We start from the raw sequence: 24,787 nt of genomic DNA, 5'->3' as shown, positions 1-24,787 counted from the left end.
GGGCCCTGTACAGCTGTAGCATGGAGGCCACAGAAGTTCCCCATGCTTTCCCACACATGAATTTCATTATATGCACAATAGATAGCAGTCTCTTCTTCAAGTACGCACAATGCGGGCTCCACGAAAGACTTCTGTCGATTATTATGCCCAGGAAACGATGCGTCCATGCATATTTGACACTCTGTCTATTGATGTAAACAGGGTATGGCGTCATTGGTTTGCGTGTAAACGCCATCAACGTGCACTTCACAGTTGATATAGTTAGGCCTTGTTTCTGAAGGTAGGTTGTTGTGAGGGTTGCTGCCCGCTGTATTCGTGCACGCACCTGAGGGCGAGTAACTGCAGCACTCCAGAGGCAAATATCATCGGCGTATATGGATAGGCACACCGACTTTGGCAGAACCTTCACCAGACCATTGAGGGCAACATTGAACAATGTGGGGCTTAAAACACCTCCCTGAGGTACTCCGCAGTAGGTGTAATGTTCAGCAGTTGTACCCTCATATGTTTGCACAAAGAAACACCTGCCAGTTATATAATCTTTTATCCAATGAAACATTCGTCCACCAATGCCCGTTGCTGCGAGAGAAGTGAGGATGGCATCGTGAGCTACATTATCATATGCACCCTTCACGTCAAGAAAGAGTGCCACTAATATGCGCTTGCGACTTTTTTCTTGTTGTACAAATGTCGATAAGTCAAGCACACAGTCGATGGAGGAGCGGCCCCGACGAAAGCCTGCCATGCAAGAAGGGTATTTGGTGTATCGTTCCAAGTACCACTCGAGACGAAATAGAGCCATTCTTTCCATCACTTTTCCGAGGCAGCTTGCGAGGGCAATAGGGCGATACGCTGTCAAGTCCAATGGTGATTTTCCCGATTTCAAAAGTGGTATTAATCGACTTATTTTCCATTCTCGGGGAACACTGCCGCTGTGCCAGGAGTTGTTGAAGCATGTTAAAAGTTCTTTTCTGGCTTTTTGTCCAAGGTGTCCCAACGCACTATAAGTAATACCATCAGGACCTGGCGATGACATGCGCTTAGAAGCGACTAAAGCACCTTCCAGTTCTTCCTTGGTGAATGGAATGTCCATTTCTGGTAATCGCGTCTCACGAACGATCACGGCGCCGATGCTCTCGTTCATAATATTCCCGGCAACTCTCGTGCGAAATTCTTCAGCCACCTCGAGTTCTGTTTTTCCATGATGGAGTGCCAAAGCTTTAAAAGGGTGCCGTTGTTGCGGAGAGGAGCGAAGACCACGAACTGTTCTCCAGATATATGGCAGCGGTTTATGAGGGTCTAGAGATTCGCAGAATGTTTTCCAGCGTTCGCTCTCCAGCTTGTAAATGCGTCGTTGAATTTTTTTCTGGAGCCGCCTTGCTTCCCTCAGATCGTAAATTGATTTTGTGCGTCTGTATCGTCTTTCATCACGCCTTCGTATAGCTCGTAATCTTTCCAGCTCGATGTCAAACTGTGTGTTTTTAGACGAAAATGTTAATTTACATTTGGACGCTTGCATAGCTTCCGCTATGGTATTTTCCAGGCTGCAGGCGAGGCCTTCTTGGCAAGCGTCCTCAACACGCGATGTAAACATCAACCAGTCAGTGCCAATTACAACACCGGAAGAGAAATTTGTTATGATACCATCAATCGTCACGTAGGTGGGTATGTGATCACTCATGAGTCTCAATATCGTAAAACCATTTAACTTTGTGAGAGAAGCACCGTGACACCAATGTCAGGTCAAAGCAACTGCCATACGTGAGACCCCGCAGATACGTGGGGGTACCATCGTTCATCATGGAAAGGTCGTAATCGGAAGCGAATGTAACAATGTTCCGGCCCCTGGCATTCATCCTAGTGCTCCCCCAAAGCATGTGATGGGCGTTGAAGTCACCGGTGATGATCCAAGGCCCATCGGTCCTCATTAGGATGTCTTTTAATCTGTCGCAGTCAAATCGCGATGACGGAGATATATATCCACCAATTAGCGTGAACAAAACTGCATTCTTCTTTACACGAAGACACACGTACTGATTGTCGTCATTTGAACTTATTGGGTGCGAAAGATAAGTCAAGTATGTGCGAATGTAAACAATTACTTTGCTTTGTTCTTCGCAAGCGGCTGAACAAAAAGCTTCATAACCGGACAATCTATAAGGCGTTGATACGTTTGGCTCACATATGACAAGTATAGGGAATTGATTGGCCCAGACAAATTGGCGAAAGTCCGAGATACGGGACTTCATGCCTCTGGCATTCCACTGAAAAATCGACGCACTTTTAACTTCAGTGCGGAAGATGAGATTTTGTTGAGCCATTGTGCTTATACGAAGTTAGCGAGAACTGGATTCAGTGCATCCAGTATTTGCATTGCACTCTTAGATGACGGAGATTGTATGCTGCTCAGTAGCGTGCAAATCGTGGCAATTAATGATTGCACGATTGCAGTCACTTGCCTGTCTTGGTTGGAAAGATCTCGAACCGGGATCGCGGACTGGCTGTCATGAAACTCCTTCGGTTCGCTTGATGCTGCTTCCCTTTGAAGTGCAGGCCACTCTGTCGCAGTTAGGGTATGCTGACTGGCTTCGTCCTTTACAGCCTTTCCCACGACATGTGGTCTGGGAGGCAAAGGAGGTGGCACTGACGAGGGATCTGGCAAACTTGTCGAGGAGGTAGCGGGCGTCCTTGAAGACCGACGTCGATGTGAACGATGCCTTCTGACTTTAGCTGCGGCTTCTCGATGAGATGAGTGATCGCGCATCATCTCCTTCAAAATGGCAATTTCCTTTTGAATCCGCGGGCAGTCCTTCGATGTGGCTTTATGGGATCCATTGCAATTAGAGCATTTCTTGACTGTTGCGACGCACGTATCCGCTTCATGGGGCTCGGCGCAGCGGTGGCATACCACCGAATTCTCACAGACGCTGCTCACATGTCCAAGTTTCATGCATTTACGGCACTGGAGAGGCTTTGTAATGAAATGCCGCACAGCATGTCTGAAGTACCCCACCTTCACATGAGAGGGGAGTGATGTGCTCTTAAACGCAATCTTCACACAGCGAGACTTGCCTAGCCGGGGGACATCAACAATTGGAGTATCAGTTGTTGACTTGACAAGAAATTGTAAGTCATTATTGGAAATAGCCACATCTATGTCGTAGATCACGCCGGTTACTACATCACATCCCAAGGGAACATGAGAGCGCACCTGGTTGCCGTCCAAGTCAGTTACACTGCGCAGAACGCCCAACGCACTTGCGTGCAAAACGTCCACAGCCAGTATATTCTTTCTGGCGTTTACTCTTATGTCCGTGATCTCATTTGGCACGAGCGTTTCCAGAGACCTCGACACAGACTGTCTGTTAAGGCGTTTCTTGCTGACGGTAAAGCGCAGGCAGAAACAGGATGGTATATGTGTTCGATTTTGGCGCTTCACTTACAGTTTGAATTGTTGAGGATGAGGATTTCCTCATGCTCCTCCTCTTCGCTTTGCGGCTCAGCACAGGTTGGAAACCGTCATCTGAAAAGTCCTCACTGCTGAGATAGTAAGCATGAGTATCTTCACTGTCGCTGTCACTCGCTTGTCCCATCCGCTTCCTGGAGGCGGCCGCTGCTGACGCCGCTGGTGCCAGCAGGCACCCGGGGTGGTCTACATCCATTCCCTCCAAGGGAGCAGCGAAAACTGATCAACAGACTTGAATTACAACTGAAATACGCCGGAGTTAGCAGAAGTAGCTCCTATTCAAAACACACTTCTTCGTCCTCGCCACAGTACCACAAAAGACGTCAAATTGGTCGACCGATCTCTCGTTCATAAGGGCAGAACATCTATTTTGTATAACTTTTGCTGCTCTATCGTTTTGCATTCACAAAATCAATCAATGTCTAGTTCCACAAATTTATGATACTGGGTAAATTTTTAGGAGCTTGCGCGGCAACCTTCTTATGCTCGCGCCTTGTACAGCGGCGGCGACCCCGTCACCCGATGGTACAGCAGCGGCGACCAGGCGCTGCTCTGCCAAGTCTGGTGGCACACATGTTACCATTTCGTTATAAAAAGGACGCTCATAGCATCCATCCACCCATATATTGCTGGTTTTCTATGGCCCAGGCACACGCCTCTACGAGACTACGTCCACTTCGTTCTCCACGCTTCATAGGTACGCATTCACGCGGCAAGCTTCTAGGATTAGTGTTATGCACGGGAACCAATATCGCACAGGCACCCTCACCGGCCTGCTCTTGATCCCGTTAACCGTTAGATCCATGTCAGCCAGATAGCTCCACGTCTGCCATTTATGAGCGTTAAGCATTCGACTTACGGCAGCAGCCAGTATGGCATAAAAGAGCAAGTGGTCAACGCGCCAGCACTGTGCAGTGCCAACCGTGGGAGGTGCCCGACAACGCCGCCTACGACGTACACATTATGCGCCGCCTCCCTAACAAACTTTCCTACTGAAATAGTCTTGCCATGAAACGCCCCCGTTAGCCTTTGAGCAAGCTCACTTCACACCATTCACGTTCTGGATATTGAAGTGATTTTTACTTGTGGTGCCACTTTATGTTACGTACTTAAGAAAAACGAGCAGGTGATCTAGGCAAGCCATTCACAGGTAAGTGTTTTAGTAAGAAGTACTACGTATATAGTCAATCTATGAAGTGTGAAGAAGCGCCACAGACAAGGACGTACACAAATATACCAACAAGGACACCACGCTTGCGGGTTTTCTTCTGCGCTCTTGTTTTTACTGAATACTTGCTCTTCACGGATGCAAACCATCTTGCCCACCAATGGGTTTCAGCAATAAACGTGAAGAAGCAAAAGCGGAAAACAGTAAGCTTGTCGCAGGTGGGGGCACAGCCTGAAACCTTTGAATGAAAAATTCGATGTCCTGCAAATCAAGCCACGATGGCAGTCGTCCTACTGCGCATTGTATGGCGTATGTCTTTGTATATCGGTAACTCCTGGCCGCAATTTGTCTTTTCATTCACTAGAATTTTTTTTATTTCTATCACGTTGACATGATTGTCTGTTGATATACAATCATGTACTTCAAAAAAGATTTGCTTGCTGGGGAAACGTGATTCACTCTGCCTAATTCACAGCAATGTTGGCCGCGTTCGCTGAGCCGGAGGCGCTGATTGGAGCATAGCCACCTTGCATGCCTTGAGCAGATTCAGCTAAAACCGAACGTTTTTTTAGATGCACGAAGCGCCGAATTAACGTGGACCACGTGAGTGAAAGCCGAGAACCGTTTCTTCTCCAAACTTATTGAACACTTAGGGGAAACATAGCCGCGCTTTTATCCCTTTTATTTTTAAGTGATCTCAAATAAAATTTTAAAATTACGAATAAGTGCTCATTTGCCTCCCTTCTGTTTTACTCCATGTTCGCCAATTTCGCACTTTAGCTACGTGTATAACATACGTATTTCTTGGACTCACGCACCTAAAGGTGAGGAATACGAGCAGTAATCACAGAAAAAAATCAAATGGCTTCACGTGTAGTTCTCTTCATGTCAGGTGGCGCCATATATTGTCATCGCATCTCGTATTATTTATTAGTATTTGCTTATCACCCACCAGAGCACTAAAGAAGCTAACTAAGAGGCCACGCAAACTAACCAGTTGATAAGTTACATTTTTGCTTACCGTTCACTATGGTGTGAAGTTAACGGTGGGTTGCTTGGAACGTCTTGTAGTACTAGCTGGTCCATTTGCCGAAAGGAGAGATACGAAAAGATAGAGCGCAAACTACCAACTGCTCTGTTAGTTCACAGAGCTGCGCATAAATAGGCCATTCGAACAGAACAACTGCGCATAAACCTACAAGCACCACAGGTGCTAGCACACCTTACTGAAGAAAAGAGACGACACACCATAGGGGGATAACGAGGCGTCAGACAGCTGCTACATTTAGCCTTGATGTAAGCAGATGTAGAATCATTTCCAGGGCTACAGTAAAGTCATGTTATGGAGCTTCTGTATGTGAGAAACGAGTGTAGTACTCAAGTTTTAGCAGATAATTCGGTTTTATAAGGCCACCTATGGCTCAGAAATAAAGGAGCTGGCAATGATTAACACTGATAAGCAGTCGTCAGAAAAAGACGTCCAAAAACATACAGGCACGGTGCGTACATATAGAGTGTATATAATTGTTATACAAAAATTCGGCAGATGCCACGTACCCAAAAATCGCTGTATTCACAGAATAATAATTGTTGGGTTTTAAGTCCCAAAGCCACCATTTGATTAGGAGAGATGCCGTATTAGAGAGCTCGAGAAATTTACAGGACTTGCAGTTCTTTACTGTGCATCTAAATATAAGCACACGGGCTTCAAGCATTTCGCCTTCATCAGAAATGCGGCCGCCGTGACCGGGATTCGATCGGCATCCGAGAGTCTTAGCCACTAAACCACCATGGCGGGTAAAGGAAGTTATGCGAAGCATGTGGCGTTTTAGTATTTTTAATAAGTGAAATATTACGAAGATATTTATAGATGCACGCAGAGATATGCGTCATACTGGCGAATATGTTTTTAATAGGCAGGTATGTACAGTTGCGTAACGACGCCATCAACAAGATGCAAAGCTAATTTTTGCAAAACCCGGAGCGCTAGGCTGATATGAAGTGCTGATGCTCGCGCCGATGACAGCCCTGGGCGCTGCTACATAAATCCGTGACAGCAGACGGCGTTTAACTGCAACTTACATTACTACGACGCGGCCGCCACATATCATTATAGTGTGTATGTAATGTTTTTTTTAATTGGACAGCGAGCACTGCAACCACAGTTGACGTTTAATGAGCATTATATCTATAGGGGCTTTTTGTACAGTAGTTATGAAATCTGGGGTTGCTCTGCGATAGAATATTTCTTAGCGACGCAAAATTCTGGGGTTCAATTCTTGCAGGGACTCTGGCATTCATTATTCGCATTTGTCAGGTGAATACTGCTGATGTCAGCTTTTTCCGAACGCTCAACCATGTCTATCTTCGCCCTTCTTGGGCAGATATTACCTGTCAATCTCTTAATAAACATGCACGCCCACAGTCATGTGCCACTGTTTCGTGGAGTTCGATGACGTACAAGACGGGACACTGAAGGCATTCATGTCATAACCAGCAATAATTTTAATCAAATGATTTTGTTCTCCCGTACTAATTTTTGTTCACCCATGTTGAGGGGGAGATCGCGAGAACACCCAGACGTAGGCGGCTAAATAAATAGATACATAGATGCTCGTAGTGTCTCCAGTTCCTAAAATGTTTCGCATTAAATTCGTGAAAAATTAGGACTCTGCTTTTCCTGTGCCCACACATATTTTATATTCCCGGGGTGCTATGCAGGATGGCCCGAGCTTCTCGGGTGGGCGAGTTTATTCCGAGTATGCTTGCGGTGACCGTGACATGAAGACAGTGCGAAGCGCATGATAGTAGCGTTGATAAAATTGGTTGCAAGGACGCGCGTGGCGTCGGAAACGCATAGGAGACATTTGCAGCGGTTATCAAAGAAACACCGCGCGCGAGCAAGTCAGCGCCGCCACTCGCTCAACATTTTAGCAGTGCAGCGACGAAAGCGTGATTGTCGTGTGCGCTTTTGCCAACTGATCACGTGCTTCTCACAGGCGTTTTCGTGGGCGTATCTCTTTTTTTGCACAGCTTCTGTCCTTCCACATGCAGCATGAAAATTTCCACTCTCGAATGCAGCAAAAGTTCACACGCAGCACTCTCATGCTGCTCGTTTTGTTTCTATCAACTATTGCAGATAAATATAAGAAGAGATGTTCACCAGGGGTACTCGCATTTTTTCGGCAACGCGGCTGTGATTGAATAAGCCATGAGCGTGGTGAAGTTTCATGCGAAACATCGTAGCCGCGTGGTGACATCACTTTTACTTCTGTGCGCGCGTGTGCATAGTCTGCGCGATAAAGCTGACAGAATAATCGTGCTGCACGACGTGAGTACTGCTCCTTGGCATGAGCCAATGTGGTAGGCGTACCCGATCTCCACCAAGGGTGTCTGTCAATCAAACTGATGGACGCGGAAACTCGTATACAAACTCGTTGATTCTGAGAAGGCCCGAGTTCAACTCGGGACTGTGATGTTGCTGGTGTGACTTTCAGGCGATCGATGCGGTGAATGCTAAGCGGCATCTTCTTTGCATATAAAATAATTTGCTGAGCTTACACTCATTGTGCAAAGCTGAAGACAGAGAAGTTTGTGATAAGCTAGCTTCTCGCAGCTTTTTAGGTTGGTTGTCTACTTATATGCGTAGTTGGCTTCGAGTTGAAGACCACATCAGTTCTGTCCCAATTTTGATTGTACCGATTGGCTGAGGCCTAACTACCATTAAACTAAGCTGTCTTGTCTTCATTCGTAAGGGTTTATTAAAAGGCAGTTATCTCGGGCGTAATTACTGAGGCCACCATCAGTATCAAACTATCAAACGTTGTCCTGGTTAGCAGAATACCAACTGTCAATAAATGTGTAAGGGTTATTTACGTAGTTTTATTTAACGTCCTCACGATTAATGTTGGGTTAGTTAGGATAGTTTAGTTAGCGCATGAACTGGCTTAACTTAGTTTGCCTGGTTCTAGCTTTACAGAACTTCAATAGCATGGTCTTAAGATGGGGCGAAATTACCTCTGCCTTTCTATGGCTTGGCATAATTAGCTTGGTCATAGCATGTCCTGGCATAACTATTTAAGTGTACCATCTAGCCAAAAAAAATCACAGCATATACATGGAGGGAATGGTGATGAGTGGGGCGAAGCTTCGGAGGTTTATCGGTATAAACTGCAAATCGTCTGTCTGTCTGCCTGTATTCCTGTCCATCCGTCTGTCCGTCCGTTTGTACGTCCGTCCACACCTGCTGAGTGAGTCACCAAACTAGGCGGTCACGTACCACAAGCTAGGAGGGAAAGACCCATGCCTTTGGGAGCTTCACCCTTAATATAGCTGATAAGCCTGCCACACGTGCTCGGGTGCTAGCTGGCGATGCCAAGAAAAGTCAACGTTACTAGATTCTTCTTCAGTTTGCAAACTACGCTGGGACGAGGTGCGAAACGTGGGCCCTTTCATTTCCCGCTTCCTACGTGGCGCTTCCGATCCCATTTGACCAATTGCATGGATCCTATGCACAGTGTGAAACGGAGTTCTTGCGGTTAATTTGGCGTTGCGGGAGTTATTTTCCGTGATAGTGCACGAAGGTTATTACGAGTGGGCATTTAAAGCACCAGTTGTGCGACTGATGCGGTGCCACATGGCGGAGATGTGATTGCGATGCATTAATCTTGCGCGCTTTGTGTTACTTTAGCTGTGTTGCGTTCTTCTTCTTTAAAATTCAGCGGTATATAATAAAAAACCGTTGCAGTTGGGCTTAAGGGTAAATGCTTGAGGACTATGCACTTGAATTCAGGTGATTTTTGGAGAAACTACAGGTGGCCAAATTTTTCAAAGCTCTTCGACACAACGTGCCTCGTAATCGTATGACTTTAGTTATTTATGATGAGGCACACACCACATTCATCTGATGCCACGGGAGATATTGGAAGTGTAAAGCCTAGAACAATTTGTTCATTCCGGATAACTCAAATTTACGATCCCAACGATTACATTTTTCAAGCAAAGATAACACACGAATTCAATAAATGCATGTCCCTTATAAGGCTATAAAATAAAAAATACAATGAGTTCAGCAGTCTTATTGAATTAACACAATTTATTGAACGCTACAACAAACAAACTGGAAACCACTTTTGTTCATGCGGTATCAAAGCTACTTCACCGTGAACATTGTTCACGTAGTCAATATATCGTCTTCTTGGAAGTGGAGGTCGCACACAGCACAAGATCTTGATAGTTCCTTATCCGATCTCGGTATTGCTCGTAGCACTGTTGAAGAACCACATCATCAACGGGTGGCTTGAAAAAATGCCTTTTTTCGGTCGCAGATTACATTGCGTCGAAGCCGCTTACGCAGCCAGTGACAAAGCAGCGAGGCACGTTTTATAACATCGAAAAACCGCCACACGACGCATCAGAGCTATGCAGCTAACACCCGCCACAATAACACAACAGAGCTGACCGCAAGTGAGACTCAACGTCAATTGTCACCATGATATCGCATTAAGCAGCAGTGGAAGCACAAACTGCGTGAGTGTCGTTGATCTCGCTGAGACACACAATGATAGAGATTGCCACGGAACTCACTTGCACTATACTTGCAGGCTACGAAGAAGCACCTGCTGTTTTGCTTTGCCGGCGTGGTCGGTGGCGTGCGCCTAACCACCGTGATCCTGGTCAGACTGGTTGGATGGATGGATGGATGGATGGATGGATATGGCTGTACCCTTTAGATTGGACGGTGACTATCGCCACGAAGTCGTAATACTTAGTGAATGAAAAACTAGATGTATTTTTTCCCTTTAAATATTGAGGTATAAGATTCGTACTTTGCAGTGAATGGTTTAATTTTCACTCGTGCCTTAACTTTAGCCACCAATTGGATAACCCCCTTCTAGTTAATCCTACCCGCTTAAAGTCTATCTTGCCCTCCCTGTCACTAAACCCCAGTGCTTTGAAAAACTCTGCGCCATCATACTGAACTATAGGGTGAAGCCCTTTACAAAAGATTATTAAGTGTTCGGTACTTTCTTCTTCCTCTCCACACCCACTGCATACTGTGTCTACCCCTTCGTATTTGGCTCGATATGTCTTGGTTCGCAATACTCCCGTCCTCGCCTCAAACAGTAGAGAACAGCCCCGAGTATTATCTTAGATCATTTCCTTGGCAATTTCCTACTTAAAAGTTTCATAGATATCTAGAGCGGACTTCTTAATCATGCTAATTCTCCGCATATCGGTCTCAGCTTCCTTGACCTTCTTCTTAACCAATAATTCTTTTTGGTTTGGCCCCCTAATGTTTTTTAAGTATTTACCGGTCAATTTTCTGGTTCGCTTCCTTCATTTTGTATTGACATTCTTCATCTACAAGTAGCTGAATGCCTTCCTAGCCCAACGCTCCTCTCCCATTTCTCTCAATTGCTTCTCAAATATTATCTTGCTACTAGCTTCTCTGCTCTCAAATGATGTTCATTCCATATCACCTCGTACTCCCTGATTTGGTATATTCCCTTGAGCTCCTAAGGCAAGCCTACCTATTTCATGTTGCTTAATTTCTAATCTTGCTTGAACTTGTGATCTCATGCACAAGACCGCATTGCCGAACGTCAGAACAGAAATCATAATCCCTTTCCGTATTCCTCTACAACATCATACCTGTTGTAATTCCACAGTGCCCTGTTTTTCATCACCGCTTCATTCCTGTTACCTTTAGTCGTTACGTATATTTCGTTTTCCCTTAGGTAGTCGGCCCCATTGTTTATCCATACGCCCAGATATTTGTATTTATCTGTTAACTCTAGCGTCACCTCTTGTATTCTAAGCTCACTACCTTCATTGTCATTAAAAATCATGACTGCAGATTTTTTCTTACTGAATCTTAAATCTAACCTATCTCCCTCATTACCGCAGATGTCCACCAATCTCTGCACATCTTCCTTGTTGTCGGCCATTAGCACTATATCATCTGCGTACATCAATGGTGGTAGTACCTGTTCAATGAGTTGTCCTTGTTTGACGAAAGAGAGGTTGAAGCCCAGTTTACTTCCCTCTAATTTGGCCTCTAATCCTTGTAGGTACATCATGAATAATAAGAGTGACAGGGGACACCCCTGCCTAAGCCCGCGTTTTACCACTGCAGGCTTGGATACCTGTTTTTCCCACTTTATTATTACCTTGTTACCTTTATAGATATCCTTTAAAAGATCAGTGACTACATCTTCCACGCCTAGTGTGTCCAGTGTTCCCCACAAGTTCTCTTGAACCACGCTATCGTATGCTCCCTTGATATCCAAAAATGCTAGACACAGGGGCCTGTGTACCTTTTCTGCTATTTTGATGCACTGCGTCAGTGAGAACAGATTGTCTTCCAACCTCCTGTGTTTCGGAAACCCATGCTACAGTTCACGCAGCACCCTCTTATGCTCTATCCATGCCTGCAGTCTTTGCTTTATAACCTGCATCCCCAGCCTGTAGACAACTGATATCACTGTTATAGGATGGTAGTTTTTTATGTCAGCTTTGTCCCCCTTTCCTTTATAGATCATGCTCATCCTGCTAAGTTTCCATCCATCTACCACCGATTATTATTTTGCTCACTGCCTCTCTCAAAGCCTGCTTAGACTTCGGACCTAATGTCTTTATCAGCATAATTGGAATGCCATCTGGGGCTGTTGATGTACTACTAGGAAGCCTCTTTTCAGTCCTTTCCCACTCTCGTTGTGAAAATGGAGCCATTGCGCCACTTGATTCTTCCTTTTCTATTGTGGTGCATAAAGCACTTCTTTGTTGAAGTTTTTTTTTTCAAAAAAAACGATGAGCGCGCCCCCTGGTGGTGGTACATAGAAGATTACACCTGCGGTGTTGCAGTTTGCAAACTGAAAGAAGAATCTAGTAACGTTGAAGAAAGACGACGAACGCCGGCCGAGCAGCACACTAGAATATACAGGCTGGCCATGATGAATAACACGTGGCCTCGGGTTTAGCTGCTGTTGCGATGAGGAGGAGGTAAAACTTTATTAGACCAAGGGATTTAGGCACTTACGTCCCAGGGTCCCCGCACGACCCCACTGCGCTATGCGTTCATGAGTTCATGCAGTTCCATGACGTGGGCGGCCCGGTCAGTGGCGATTTTCTGCTTGGCCGGGTCCGTCGAGCGCAGCAAGGTCTCCCATTCCTCCCATGTGGTCAGTGGCTCCAGGCCCCGCGGGGGAGGGTCCGCCGGGCATTCCATGAGAATGTGGGTAAGGGTAGCGTGGGGGTGAGTGCATTGAGCACAGGACGGGGCGTACGCTCCCGGGTAAATGCGGGAAAGAAAATAGGGGGAGGGAAGGGTGCGGGTCTGAAGGCGACGCCATAATATTTGGTGAAAATTTTTGAGGGATCGGTGGGGTGGTGGGTATAGCTGGCGTTCGGCGCGATATGACTGGGTGATCTCGTTGAACGAATGCATGCGCTCCCTGGAAGAGCCCGACTTTGATTCCGCCGCCGCCCGGTTGATGAGACCTTGGGCGTGGTCATTGGCGGCTTCGTTGCCGAGATTCCCAGAGTGCGCAGGCACCCAGATCAGCTCCACATGGCGGGCCGGGTTTTTGGTGGGCGAGCTGAGAATTCTGAAAGCGCTCTCGTGGACTCGTCCTCGCGCGAAATTTAGGATCGCGGTTTTCGAGTCGGAAAGGACGTACCGGGCATCAGTGTGTGCGAGGGCAAGCGCGATCGCCGCTTCTTCCGAGGATTCCGGGGTGGATGCAGGAGGAAGGTGGAGAGTTGCAATGGGTTGGAGTGTGCGATCGACGACTGCAACTGCCGCGTCGTCGCCCGTGCAAGCTGCATCCGCCCATACGGCGTCCTCTTCAGAGCCGTAGTATTTGTGGAGAGCTTTTGCACGGGCCTTACGGCGGGCCGAATGGTAGGTAACGTGGGTGTTTCTTGGGAGAGGTTTAACTATTATCTGTGTGTGTATGGGTCGGGGGATTGGTAGAAGTGTGGGGTCGGCTGCTGGTATGTGAATATTGAGGGTGTTAAGTATGTAGCGTCCGGTGAAAGTCTGAGCTAAACGAGTGTATTGCGCTCGTCTGTGGGCCTCAATGAGTTCGTGTGTGGTGTTATGGAGCCCAAGCTGAAGAAGTTTAGTGGTCTTTGTGTTAGGGGGGAGGTGTAAGGCCACCTTGTAGGCTTTGCGAAGCATGGCATCCAGGGTGGCTATTTCTTCTTGTCGAAGTCGGAGATACGGGATTGTATAAAGGAAGCGGCTCAGTATGAAGGCATGAATGAGACGACACAAATCGTGTTCCTTCATGCCATAGTGTTTTCCAGAAACTCTGCGTACGAGGTGCGAGAGCGCATCCGTCACCCGCTTGAGTTTCCGGATAGTGAAAGTGTGACGGCCGTTATTTTGGATGTGAAGGCCCAAGATTCGGATTGTGTCGACCTCTGGGATAGGGCGCCCGTCCAGAGTAACGGTGATGGGGGCAGTGGGAAGAGTACGTGGTGAAGGGCGTATGAGAAGCAGCTCAGATTTTTCCGGGGAACAGGAGAGACCAATGCTTTGTGCGTGTTGTTGTGTAATGTTTGCGGCGGTTTGTAAGGTTTCCTCTATGTCGCCATCACTACCGTGGGTGGTCCACAGTGTGATGTCGTCTGCATAGAGGGTGTGGTGAAGGTGAGAGATGTTGTGAAGAGCGCGGGCTAAGGGAATGAGTGTGGCATTGAAGAGAAAAGGGGAAAGGACCGAACCTTGCGGAGTGCCTACACCACTGAGGGTATATGGAGGGGACGCATGGGGGCCCATATGAACCTCGGCCGTGCGTCCTGATAGGAAGGCTTGTATGTAGGCGTACATACGAACGCCCACATCGAAGGGGGAGAGAGCTGCCATGATCGCTCGGTGTTCTTCTCAATCAAAGGCCTTGGTTAAGTCCAGGGCCAAGACGGCTTTAGTATGAGCGGGGATCAGAGGATCAAGAATGCCGTGCGTTGCGATATTGTAAGACGCTCAGCCGGTACTGATCGCGGAGGCTACCGTACTGATTATTCTAAAACAGACTTAGTGCAGGCATTAAAAGCTTCAAAAATAAATTAAACACCCCGTGCCTCTAAATATTACTATCATGAAATATTTTTGACGCTTTTATTTCATGGGTGCACTTATACACTCAGTGGAACAACAAAGAAATGAAGGAAGATGCATCTGGTTTGAAAACACCACCCGACTTAGTCGACCGTCCTTAACGCGATGACTGGTTCTATCGTAGCGTATGACACGCAGCGTGCTGAGGAGTGTATTTGACTTTTAGGGGCGAAGCTCCTTAAATCGGCACCCGTTTGTCCCTCGTAGTAGTAGCCGTAATAGTAGTGTGTGACCGGTGTTACGTTTTGACCTGCAAGGTAATGCTGGTGGCAGATTTCTCCTGTGCGCTCATGAACGATAAAAATTGCGCAGTGTGCGCGTTAACTAAAACCGAATTCTCCTGTCTCTCATTCCACATTTGCAGCCAATGGCATTTACATTGAACACCATGTGACAAGAAAGGGTTGCTACGTTATACTCACTGGGCGTAACCTCCTTGGTTTTAGAAAGGTTTAGCGAGCGTTGAGCCGCAGTGCCATGAATACAGTGAAATAGTATATACCATGAACTCGAGGTAGTTAGAGTGGAAAGTAGACTCGAAGGGCAAGCCGTAAGAAAGTGTGCGTCTGCCACCTCTCGTTCAGTCTTTGGAATATTCGCTGGATGGCGGTGCTTCTGTATGGGGAGTATGTGATGAAAAGATGCGAGATGGTGGTACTTGGAGTGTTGACTATATGGGCAACAGACAGATGCATGGACGGACGCACGAATGGCTACATGGACGGATGAACGCATGGACGAACGCAGGGTTGGATGCATGGATGAACGCAGAGACGGACGCACGGACGCAGGATGGACGTGCGGACGCATGAACAGATGCACGCACAAATGGGCGGATGGACGCTTGGGCGGCCACACAGACGCATGCATTGATGGACGGAAGCAAGAACGAACGGACGGACAGATGCTTCGCCCCACTATCCATCATTCACTCCGTAGATATGCAGCCATTTTTTTTCTTTTTTAAATTGCTGCCAGCTTTTGCAGCAGCTGGGTTAAAGGCGGGTTTTTCTGCCTGTTGCACTCAGGTGGGCCCTGAGTCCTTGATTCCTGAATGACTGGGGCTCTTCTGAGAACTCAGGCTGCAATGACATTCCTTTTCCACGTCTTTGTTATTTATGAAGGCAATATAAATATGAGCAATCCGATAGCCCAGTTTATTTTATCTATAACATGCAGGCTGTACCAAATAGGATGCCTAGGCTGCCACATGCAAATAAAGCAGCTCTAATCGGTCAAACGAACAAATTATGGCCAACCCACATGAGTTCTGGGAAGCGTAACTACATCCTACAGCAGCACATTTACCTTTATTCAGTTCCCGTAGCATGAATATGAAATGTAACTAGAGCCTGAAATTCTAGGCTTGCTATTTCTGTATGCTACAACTTTTCAAATGCTTCAGCATATTGTGCTCCAGCCTATTTTGCAATTAGGTGACCGTTGGCATGCAGTAAAAACAAAGAAGAGCGAGAGGTATGCAAGAATTGTGACTACAGACTTATAGCTTGCACTCGCCCTGCCACCTGAAGGGCCAAATTCTGCATTTTTAAAAACATTTAGGAACTTTTAGGAGCTATACTGTACTGCGATTCAGGTCGTTTGGCAAGGTAACTTTTCTGATGAAACATTGGGGTCTACTCTACGTCACATGTGTGGTCCGTATATTTTTTTCAGCAAGAAGGAAAGTTAATCTAATGATGAGTAAATGGTGACTGAAGTGTAAAGGAGCAAGTTTTGTTTTGGTGATGGAGTATCGCATACTATTTAGAAGTCAGGTGTTAACAGAAATACGCACTGAAAAAGGAAGTATATATATCATTGTGAAAACTTACACTTGAAGCCTCCACTCAGTGTTTCCAATGCTTAAAAAATAAGAACAATGTTTTTCGTTTCTAGGCTTTGAGCCAGCTACCTCACACTCTGGAGCGCGCAACGCAAACCAGTAGCCGACGCAGTGTGTGTTGCTCAGCACGTTAACGGCAAGCCATTTATATACATCATGTTTCGCTGGCGATCGTCAGAACTCAGTTGTTCATTGTGTTGTCCTCAGCAGTAGTGAGATGGCGCGCGGACCACGCGTTTCGCTTACGTGATCTAAAAGTTGTCGCTTCACGTCACTCCACGCGTTTCTATTTCACGCGCCTCCCCGTGGCGTGGTCAGATTTCCTGGCGTGGTCACTCACACGTGCGTGCTTACTTTGTGAATCGGACGCTGTAGTTTTTGTGCTTTCACCGCAAGTTCGCTTGGAAGTTGCAGTGGTTAAAAAAAAGCACGAAGGTCACTTCGCTGGCTGCCGCGGCCGCGCTTACGAAAGGAGCGTGCTACCCACGCACGAAGCAATAGACCCTTTAGAAAATTCAGTCAGGCAAAATGACTCTTCCGCCATATCTTGTTCACTGGTGCGAGCTGGCGGGATCTGTGTCCCAGTGACACCTATGAGTGTTCTCTGCAGCGCACACGAACACCACTTGCGTTCCTGCAGGACGTGTACCGCGTTTGGACGGTGCGCCAATGAGTGTCCCTTGGATGAACAAGAGATGGCGGAAAAATGTGTATTTTAGATGCGAAGCATCTAATACTCGAGGCTTGTAGTGCGGCGCCGTCCGCAAGCTTCCTCCTCCTTCTTCCACCATCTGTGCATCCCTTCCTCCTCTACACACCGCGCGCGCTTCACTCCTCCACCATCTGTGCACCCTTCCTCCTCTACACACCGCGTGCGCTTCTCCTATTCACGAACATTCGCTAGCTGTATAATGTAGCGCGCATGCGCCGTCACGCTTCGAGAACATCGGCAGCTGACGCGCGCGCATGCGCCGTCGCGCTTCGAGAACATCGGCAGCTGACGCGCGCGCATGCGCGGTTGCGCTTCTCCCCCTTCTCGAACATTCGACAGCTGACAGTGCATGCGCCGTCGCGCTGTATATATACTCAAGGTCGGTGCTCGCTCGCTCAGTTGCCGCTCGTCGGTTGGTTTGTACGGCGCGTCGACGTCCGAGGTCGCAATGATCAATGTCCCTTCGACCAGCGCCGGCCAAAGTGTTGGCGGAACCGCAACCAAGTCGTCGTCCGAAGACAAGGCAGCGCGGAGAAGAGCTCGCGACGCCGAACGTAAACGTCGGCGTCGAGCGGAAGATTCTCAACTTAGAGAACGTGAAGCCGCTGAGAGACGTCAGCGTCGAGCAGCAACACCGGATTCGGCCGCTTTGAAACGTAAGCGTCGACAAGAGGACCCGGACTTTCGAAAACGGGAAGCCGAGTGCAAGCGTCGGCGACGAGAGGCCGATCCCGATGCTGCCCGCGAGCGCAAGCACGCCGAGGTAGCGGCGTGGCGCGCCAAGCAGTATGCCACGCCCAACGCTCGCTTCAAGCGCGACTTCCTCGACCGAAGCTTCGGCCACACCTGCAAGGTGTGTGATCGTCTTTGGTTTTAACACCCCGTTAACCAATTATATGCTCCGCATCCTCCTCAGTGTTCCCCCGAGGGAAGCTGCGGGCAATTTTTTTTTCAGTTTAGTTCGATAGGTGGCGCTGAATTTAGAAAAACGGTCTATTGTGACAGTTTATTGTGCTCGTCCTCTTTTTATTTATGCGTTCATTCTGTGCGTCTTCCTCTCTGCTTAAGTGAGCAGCGGGCTTTAGATGTCGTGTTGCGGGCTTCGTGTGTCCCTCTCTTGTTTGTCCACACTCGTCCTGTGTATTCCCAAACCGCGCGTGTTCCTGCTTGAGGTGCACACTCCAAGCTTTGAGCTGCTTGCCGTTCTTCGCCTGCAATTTTAATTTGTTGCTGTAGCATTCAGGCCTGGACCCTTGCTGCGAAACAACACACAATAAAGGCTCACCGGTGACATTGAGCACTCACGCAAGTATTGATGTGATTTTCGCAATATTACGTCTCAAAATCACCATGAGAGACGCCGTAGTAAAGGGCTCCGGAAATTTCGACCAACTGGGGTTCTTTAACGTGCACCCAAATCCACTCAGGCAAGTAAATCAGAGTGAAGTGGCGTACAGGTTAAAGGCCCCACCTCCCCTCAGGGCGGTCAGTGAGCCGAATTTCGCAGTGCACGAGCCAGAAACGACGGGAGCGAGTAGTAGTAAACAACTTTATTAAGGCAGCTGACGGTTTCCTAAGTGGCGAGGGCTGTCAGGCCATGCCTGGTCGCCACCTCGTCAGCGCGTTTGATGGCCCGGAGCTGGGTGTCCAGGCTTGTGGTCGTGAGGATTCTCTCCCAGGCCTCACTTGAAGGTGACTGTCCTAGGAGGTTTGGTGGGGGAGGGTCCTTGCTGCATCCCCAGATGATGTGATCCAAGGTTGCGGTCTGGGTCTTGCAAAGGGTGCACGTAGATGTGAATAAGGCAGGGTATATGTGCCTGTATATGTACGGGGAAGGGAATGAGTTCGTTTGAAGCCGCCGCCAAGTGATTTGTTGAGCTTTGTTTAGTTCCGGGTGCGGGGGTGGTCTGGTTTGCCTTGATAGCTTGTAGTACTGTGTGATGTCGTGAAAGGTGATGAGTGCTTCAGTTGCTTCGATATCGTGGTCCGAAGTCTGGCCCACCGCTCGGCATACGAGTCCTCGAGCTTGTTTGTGGGCGGCTTCGTTGCCCGGGTTTCCTGCGTGCGCTGGGACCCAGATGAGTTGGATTAAACGAGGATCGTCATCGTCGGTGCTGCTGGCAGTAGTGTCGCCTGAGGCGTTGCGTGCCGCTCGGGGCAGAGGACGGAGGATGCGCGCCGTGGTTGGGGAAACAGTGCCCCGGGCAAATCGGATGATAGCAGATTTGGAGTCACTGATAATTGTTTCAAAACCGGCCATTGCGGCGAGTGCTATGGCAGCTTCTTCGGCCTCGGTTGGGTCTTGTGTGCGTATGGAGCCGGCGCACCTCGTGGTAGGCTCTATATCGACTGGGGTACGTTTCGACGAGACGTTGATTGCAAAGGCTTGTTTGGGGGTTGGGTAGCTTGCCGCGTCGACGTGAGCCACTTTTGTGTTCGTACCATAGGTATTGTGAAGGTTTCTGGCGCGGGCTGATCGTCTACCGTCATGAATGCCGGCCAGCATGTTTTTCGGCAGCGGCTGCACAATGAAGCGCTGTCTGAGGAGAGGCGGTAGCGAGATCAAGTCTTGTCCGCTTGGTGACGAGGGAATTCCGATACGTTGAAGTATCCATCTTCCGGTTTTACTACCACGCAATCGTTCAATTTGTGCAGTTCGGTGAGCCTCGATAAGTTCATCTATTGTATTGTGAATTCCAAGGCTGAGGAGGTGCATGGTCGATGTGGTGCGGGAGAGGCCCAAAGCGATCTTGTGGACTGTGCGAATAAGTCTGTCTACTTTTTCTTTTTCAGCCTGGAGGAGTCGTAGGTACGGTAAGGCATAAGTTATTCTTGTGGTTACGAAGGCGTTTAACAGCTGGAGAAGTTCCTTTTCTTTCATGCCGTGTTTCCGCGCGGAGATTCTTCCTAACAGACGGGCAGTCTGAGTGACGGTGACCGCAAGCCTCTCTAGTGCGACGGTATTGCCCCTGCCGGCTTGTACGTGAAGGCCGAGTACCCGCATGTGCTGCACTATCGGTATTTCGGATCCGGCCATTCTGAGAGTGATGGTTGGTAGTGGCGGGTGTTTAACCTTACGGTAGTCAGGAGGACGAAGAAGGAGGAGTTCAGATTTCTCCACTGAGCATTCGAGACCTGCACACGCGACGTATCCGGCCACTGTGTCCACAGCACGTTGCAGTGCCTCCTCGATCTGTCCGTCGGAGCCAGTAGTGGTCCATACCGTCACGTCGTCCGCGTATAGGGTGTGTCGGATATTGGGTATGCAGTCTAGTAACTGTGGGAGTTGGCTCATTACAAGGTTGAAGAGGAAAGGTGAAAGAACAGCTCCCTGTGGCGTGCCTTTGTTGGATAGGGCAAGTCTCTTCGTGGCGTTGCTGTCAATCAGGGAAAGTTCCACAGTACGGCCTTGGAGGAAAGAGCACACGTAGTTGTAAATACGTTCCCCAGGGTTTGTTGAAGCCAAGTGCTGGGCGATCGCTTCATGTGTTACATTATCGAACGCCTTGCGTAGGTCTATGCCTAGCATTGCTCGCGTGCCCGCACGTACGGGGTCTTTCAACAAATCGTGGTAGATTTGTACGAGGGCGTCTTGAGTAGATAAGTGGGCGCGAAAACCGAGCATGGTTGGAGGGAAAAGGTCTTGCTCTTCTGCAAGTGTTTCTAGCCGAGCCAAGACCACGTGCTCAAATAGTTTGCCAAGGCATGAAGTTAACGAGATGGGGCGAAGATTTGATAAGTCTGCCTTTTTTCCGGGCTTTGGTATAAACACTATTTTCGCGTGCTTCCATTCTTCTGGTATATTTCCGGCATGCCAGCAGTCATTGAAATATTCAGTAAGGGCAGTTACTGACCTTGCGTCTAGGTTGCGGATTGTTTTGTTCGAGACGCCGTCTGGACCTGGTGCCGAAGTTGTGCGAAGCTTTAGAATGGCTGCATACACTTCGGCTTCTGTGATGTCGGCATCAAGAGTTGGATTTGGTTTACCTTCATAGGGTGGTAGCGGTGTCGCTGGTTGATGGGCTTGGTTGATGTATTTGTCCGCCAGTTCAATTAGTAGATCTTCGTCTGATCCGGGGTGTTGGTGGACAAGTCGCTTAAGTCTGTGCCGTGCGGCTGTTTTCGAGTCGTCGGGATCCAGTAAGTGGCGTAACAGGTGCCACGTCTTCTTGTTGCCTAGCTGTCCGTTGAGTCCGCTGCACAGCTGGCCCCATTGTTGGCGGGCGAGGTAGGTACTGTGTCGCTCAATTTCTTCAGAGAGGGCCTGTATGCGGCGACGCAATTTCTTATTGTAGCGCTGCTTCTGCCATCTGCGCAGCAGGCTGGCGTGTGCGTCCCACATGTGGAGAAGACGAGAGTCTGTGGCAGGCGTTTCCTCTGCTGCTTTACTTTCGCGCGTTGTGCGTCGCACGTGGTCGTTTAGGGAGGCTGTCCATTCCTTGAGGTTTGTTATGCGTTCTGGGGCTTCACTTTCACGGATGTCTCTAAATTTTGGCCACTCCGTGATTTGAGCGAGGGCGTTGTGTACTCTCTTGCCAGCGGACGTCTGTACCTGGATGGCAATGATGTAGTGGTCACTACCAGCGAGTTGACAGGTGTTCTCCCATCTGGCCTGCGCAATATTCTTGCAGTATGTGAGATCGGGTGACGTGTCCCTACACACGCTGTTTCCTATGCGGGTTGGTGACTGCTGCAGGTCATTTAGTAGAGTGAGCCGGAGGTCCTGACCGAGTTGCCATAGCTTCTTGCCTCGTTTGTTCGCCTGCAGGTAGCCCCAGTCAGGGTGCCTGGCGTTGAAATCGCCCAGTATAAGCAGTTGTGCGCCTCGAGAAAGCGATGTGGTTTTCTGGAAGAGCAGGTTGAAGTCGTCGGCGCGTGCCCGGGGTGCGCAATATACGTTGAGGATGAAGACTGATTGGTGCGAGCGTTTTCGCGGAAGAATTTCAACGACCGTGTGTGGAATGTCCGAGAATTCTAAGTCGTGTTGTTTCGCCGTGAGGCTCTTGTGGACGAGCGTGCCTGTACTTGGGGCTTCTTGGTTGTGCGAGTCGGTGAATTGTTGGAAAGCGATGTAACCAGGGAGTGAGACAGAAGCCATTGTTTCTTGTAGTGCGATGACGTCTGGAGGCGTTTGGCAATTGGGCAGTTGTGTTTCTTGTACGAGTAGCTGCAGGTGGGCTTTCTTTTTACGAAAGCCCCTGCAGTTCCACTGCCATATAGTCAAGTGGGTGCTGGCCATGATGCAGCAGCTGGAGCATTACTTGAGGCCGTCGTGGGTTCGCTGTGCTGGGTGGAAGAGTGAGAGGTCACTCGGTTGCGTGTGATAGCTGGTGCTCTGGCCATGCTTTGCTTGATTACTGCAAAACTGGTGTCTGTGGCAGTTCTGAGTGCTTCTAATCCGGCTACGGTGTTGTTTACGGTGGCTTCCATGTTTGAGAACCGTGTCTCTATGTTCGTTAGGCGTGAGTCTACGGTTGCGAAGGCTTCTGTTACGGCGGCACGAACGGCGTTGACGACCGTGGTTTGGACTGTCGTGCGGAGGGCTTCAGCAACGGATGCGTTGACCATTTCAATAATTCGCGCCGTCATGTCCTCTTCGGATTGCAGCGTTTCCGTGGAAGTCGTTGCTTTGCGTTTGGCTGCTGCGGGTGGTTGGGGCTGTTGAGTTGAATTATGCACGGACTGGCTGGCCTTTGCCAGTTTACTTTCTAGGGAGCGGTTCTGCGCAAGGAGCACTTCGATCTGAGCTTGTTGCGTCGCCATTTGGGATTTTAACGCATTGATTGTTTGCGTAAGTTCCTTGACGAGCGGGTCATGCGTTGAGGCGCACGGTTTCGATGGCTGCGGGGGAGATGATGGCAGCGGAGACGCTGCGCTTGGCGCCCATGCTACACTAGGGTTGCTTGGTGGTGCTTTGGATATATCAGCATGTGGGATGCGACTTGATGATCGGGTTCTTGATTTGGACCTAGAGTGGGAGGCTGCTTGACCCTGGCGAGATCGTGACTTCGATCGGCTGTCGCGTTTCGTCGGCGTTTGTGATGTCCCGAAACTGGGGTAGTTACGCTCGTCCAAGGCAGGCGGGCTATCGTCATTTGAGGTTTGCTGCGTCGCTGGTGACTCGGTTTGTAGCGTCTTTCCTGCTTGTGCTGCGTTAAGTGGTTCAGACTTTTTGGCGAAGCGGTACTCGCATCTTGAGCTGTTCGTCATGTGTCCTCCTTGACAGACGATACAGCGTGCTTGGCATGTTGGTGGCGTTCCTTGCGGCGGTGGCTCGTGGTCTTCTCCGCAACGCGGGCAGCGTCGGCGCCTAGGTTGAGGGCACACATCGGAGCGGTGCCCGGTCTTCCGGCAGTTGAAGCATGCGTCTACTTTGGGATGGAAAGGGTATACTCGAATGAGACCTCCACGGTGTAGAAGCCATCTAGGTAGGTGGTCCCCGAGCAGCGTTATAAGTAAATTCTTCGTTTTTCCCATGCGTCGGCCACCTACTATTTGGTAGTCAGGGTTGCTGTCTTGAAGGTCCTTCAGCGTCTCATCATCGGTGGGGAACGTGTGGGCGTAGAAAGAAATGCCTCGTATCGCGTCGTCTGGTGGCGGGGCGTACATGTGTAGCTCAATCTGCCGGTCTTCTCCGAGGAGGATTGATGTGATGCGTTGGTACGCGATTGCTCGGTCGGTGGTTGCCACACTAACGGTGAAAGTGTTATTCCTTGGGTGTATGCGTAGTTGATCACGCTTGGCTGGGTCCAGGTCACACAGAGATGCCGCTTTAAGCAGTGCTCTCTGCAAGTCTCCGGGTGATGTGCGCGTGAGGTCAATGGGTGTCTTGGGGCGTCCCACGATGTGGTACGTGTGCGACGGCAGTCTTGGCAAGGGATGGCGTTTCAGTTCCGGCGGCGGCCGGGGGGTTGGTGGAGTTTTGGGGGCTTTGCTTACTTGCGCGTCGTTCATTTGGGCTTGTTGCTTAAGTGCCTGGTGACGTTTCGCCTGGGCTCGGAAACCTTGAGGTGGTGTCCAGGAATCGTCTGACCATTCTTCGAGAGAGATTTCGACGCCGTCGACCTCGATTTCCATGTCGGCTAGTGTCCCAGCGGCCGCGACAGCGGCGTTCGGTGTAGCGTCGCTAGGCTTAGGCGTCCAGTGGCGGATCTTGCCGGCGTGGCGTGAAAAGATGAAAAGCTTACTTGAAAATTGTGACCAATATCTGTCGGAAAGTTGTATCCTCGGGACCGGTATGATTTGCAGAAACCATTCGTACAAGAAATCTTGAGCTATGGCACGTCTTCCTACTGAAACATCGGAAAACTCCGGAGCTCGGTGCAGACGCGTCCGATCGCGTCGATTGCTCCGACGGGAGCGAGAACCGCTATAATACACCACTCAAAATAATCACGAACAGCTTTCAGAACCGGCTCAACACGGCACTAACGCACGCACAAGGACCGAAAACCGGCAAGAAATAATTC

At 49.0% G+C, this 24,787-nt stretch overlaps 1 protein-coding gene across 1 annotated transcript in view; it reads right to left on the bottom strand.

Annotated features, from left to right (window-relative positions):
• The window catches only part of LOC119171194 (uncharacterized), a 74,950-nt gene extending 50,555 nt beyond the window's left edge, over positions 1 to 24,395 (bottom strand). Inside the window, exon 1 of the mRNA XM_075888054.1 lies at positions 22,759 to 24,395. Within this exon, the coding sequence (XP_075744169.1) occupies positions 22,759 to 24,395 (1,637 nt within the window). The remainder of the gene's footprint in view (positions 1 to 22,758) is intronic.
• Positions 24,396 to 24,787: the final 392 nt, after the last annotated feature.

Source organism: Rhipicephalus microplus, chromosome 3 (genome assembly GCF_043290135.1).
Source record: "Rhipicephalus microplus isolate Deutch F79 chromosome 3, USDA_Rmic, whole genome shotgun sequence".
Classification (NCBI taxonomy): Eukaryota; Metazoa; Arthropoda; class Arachnida; order Ixodida; family Ixodidae; genus Rhipicephalus; species Rhipicephalus microplus.
Note: the sequence above shows the minus strand (reverse complement) of the source record. Positions and strands in the feature narration are given on the sequence as shown.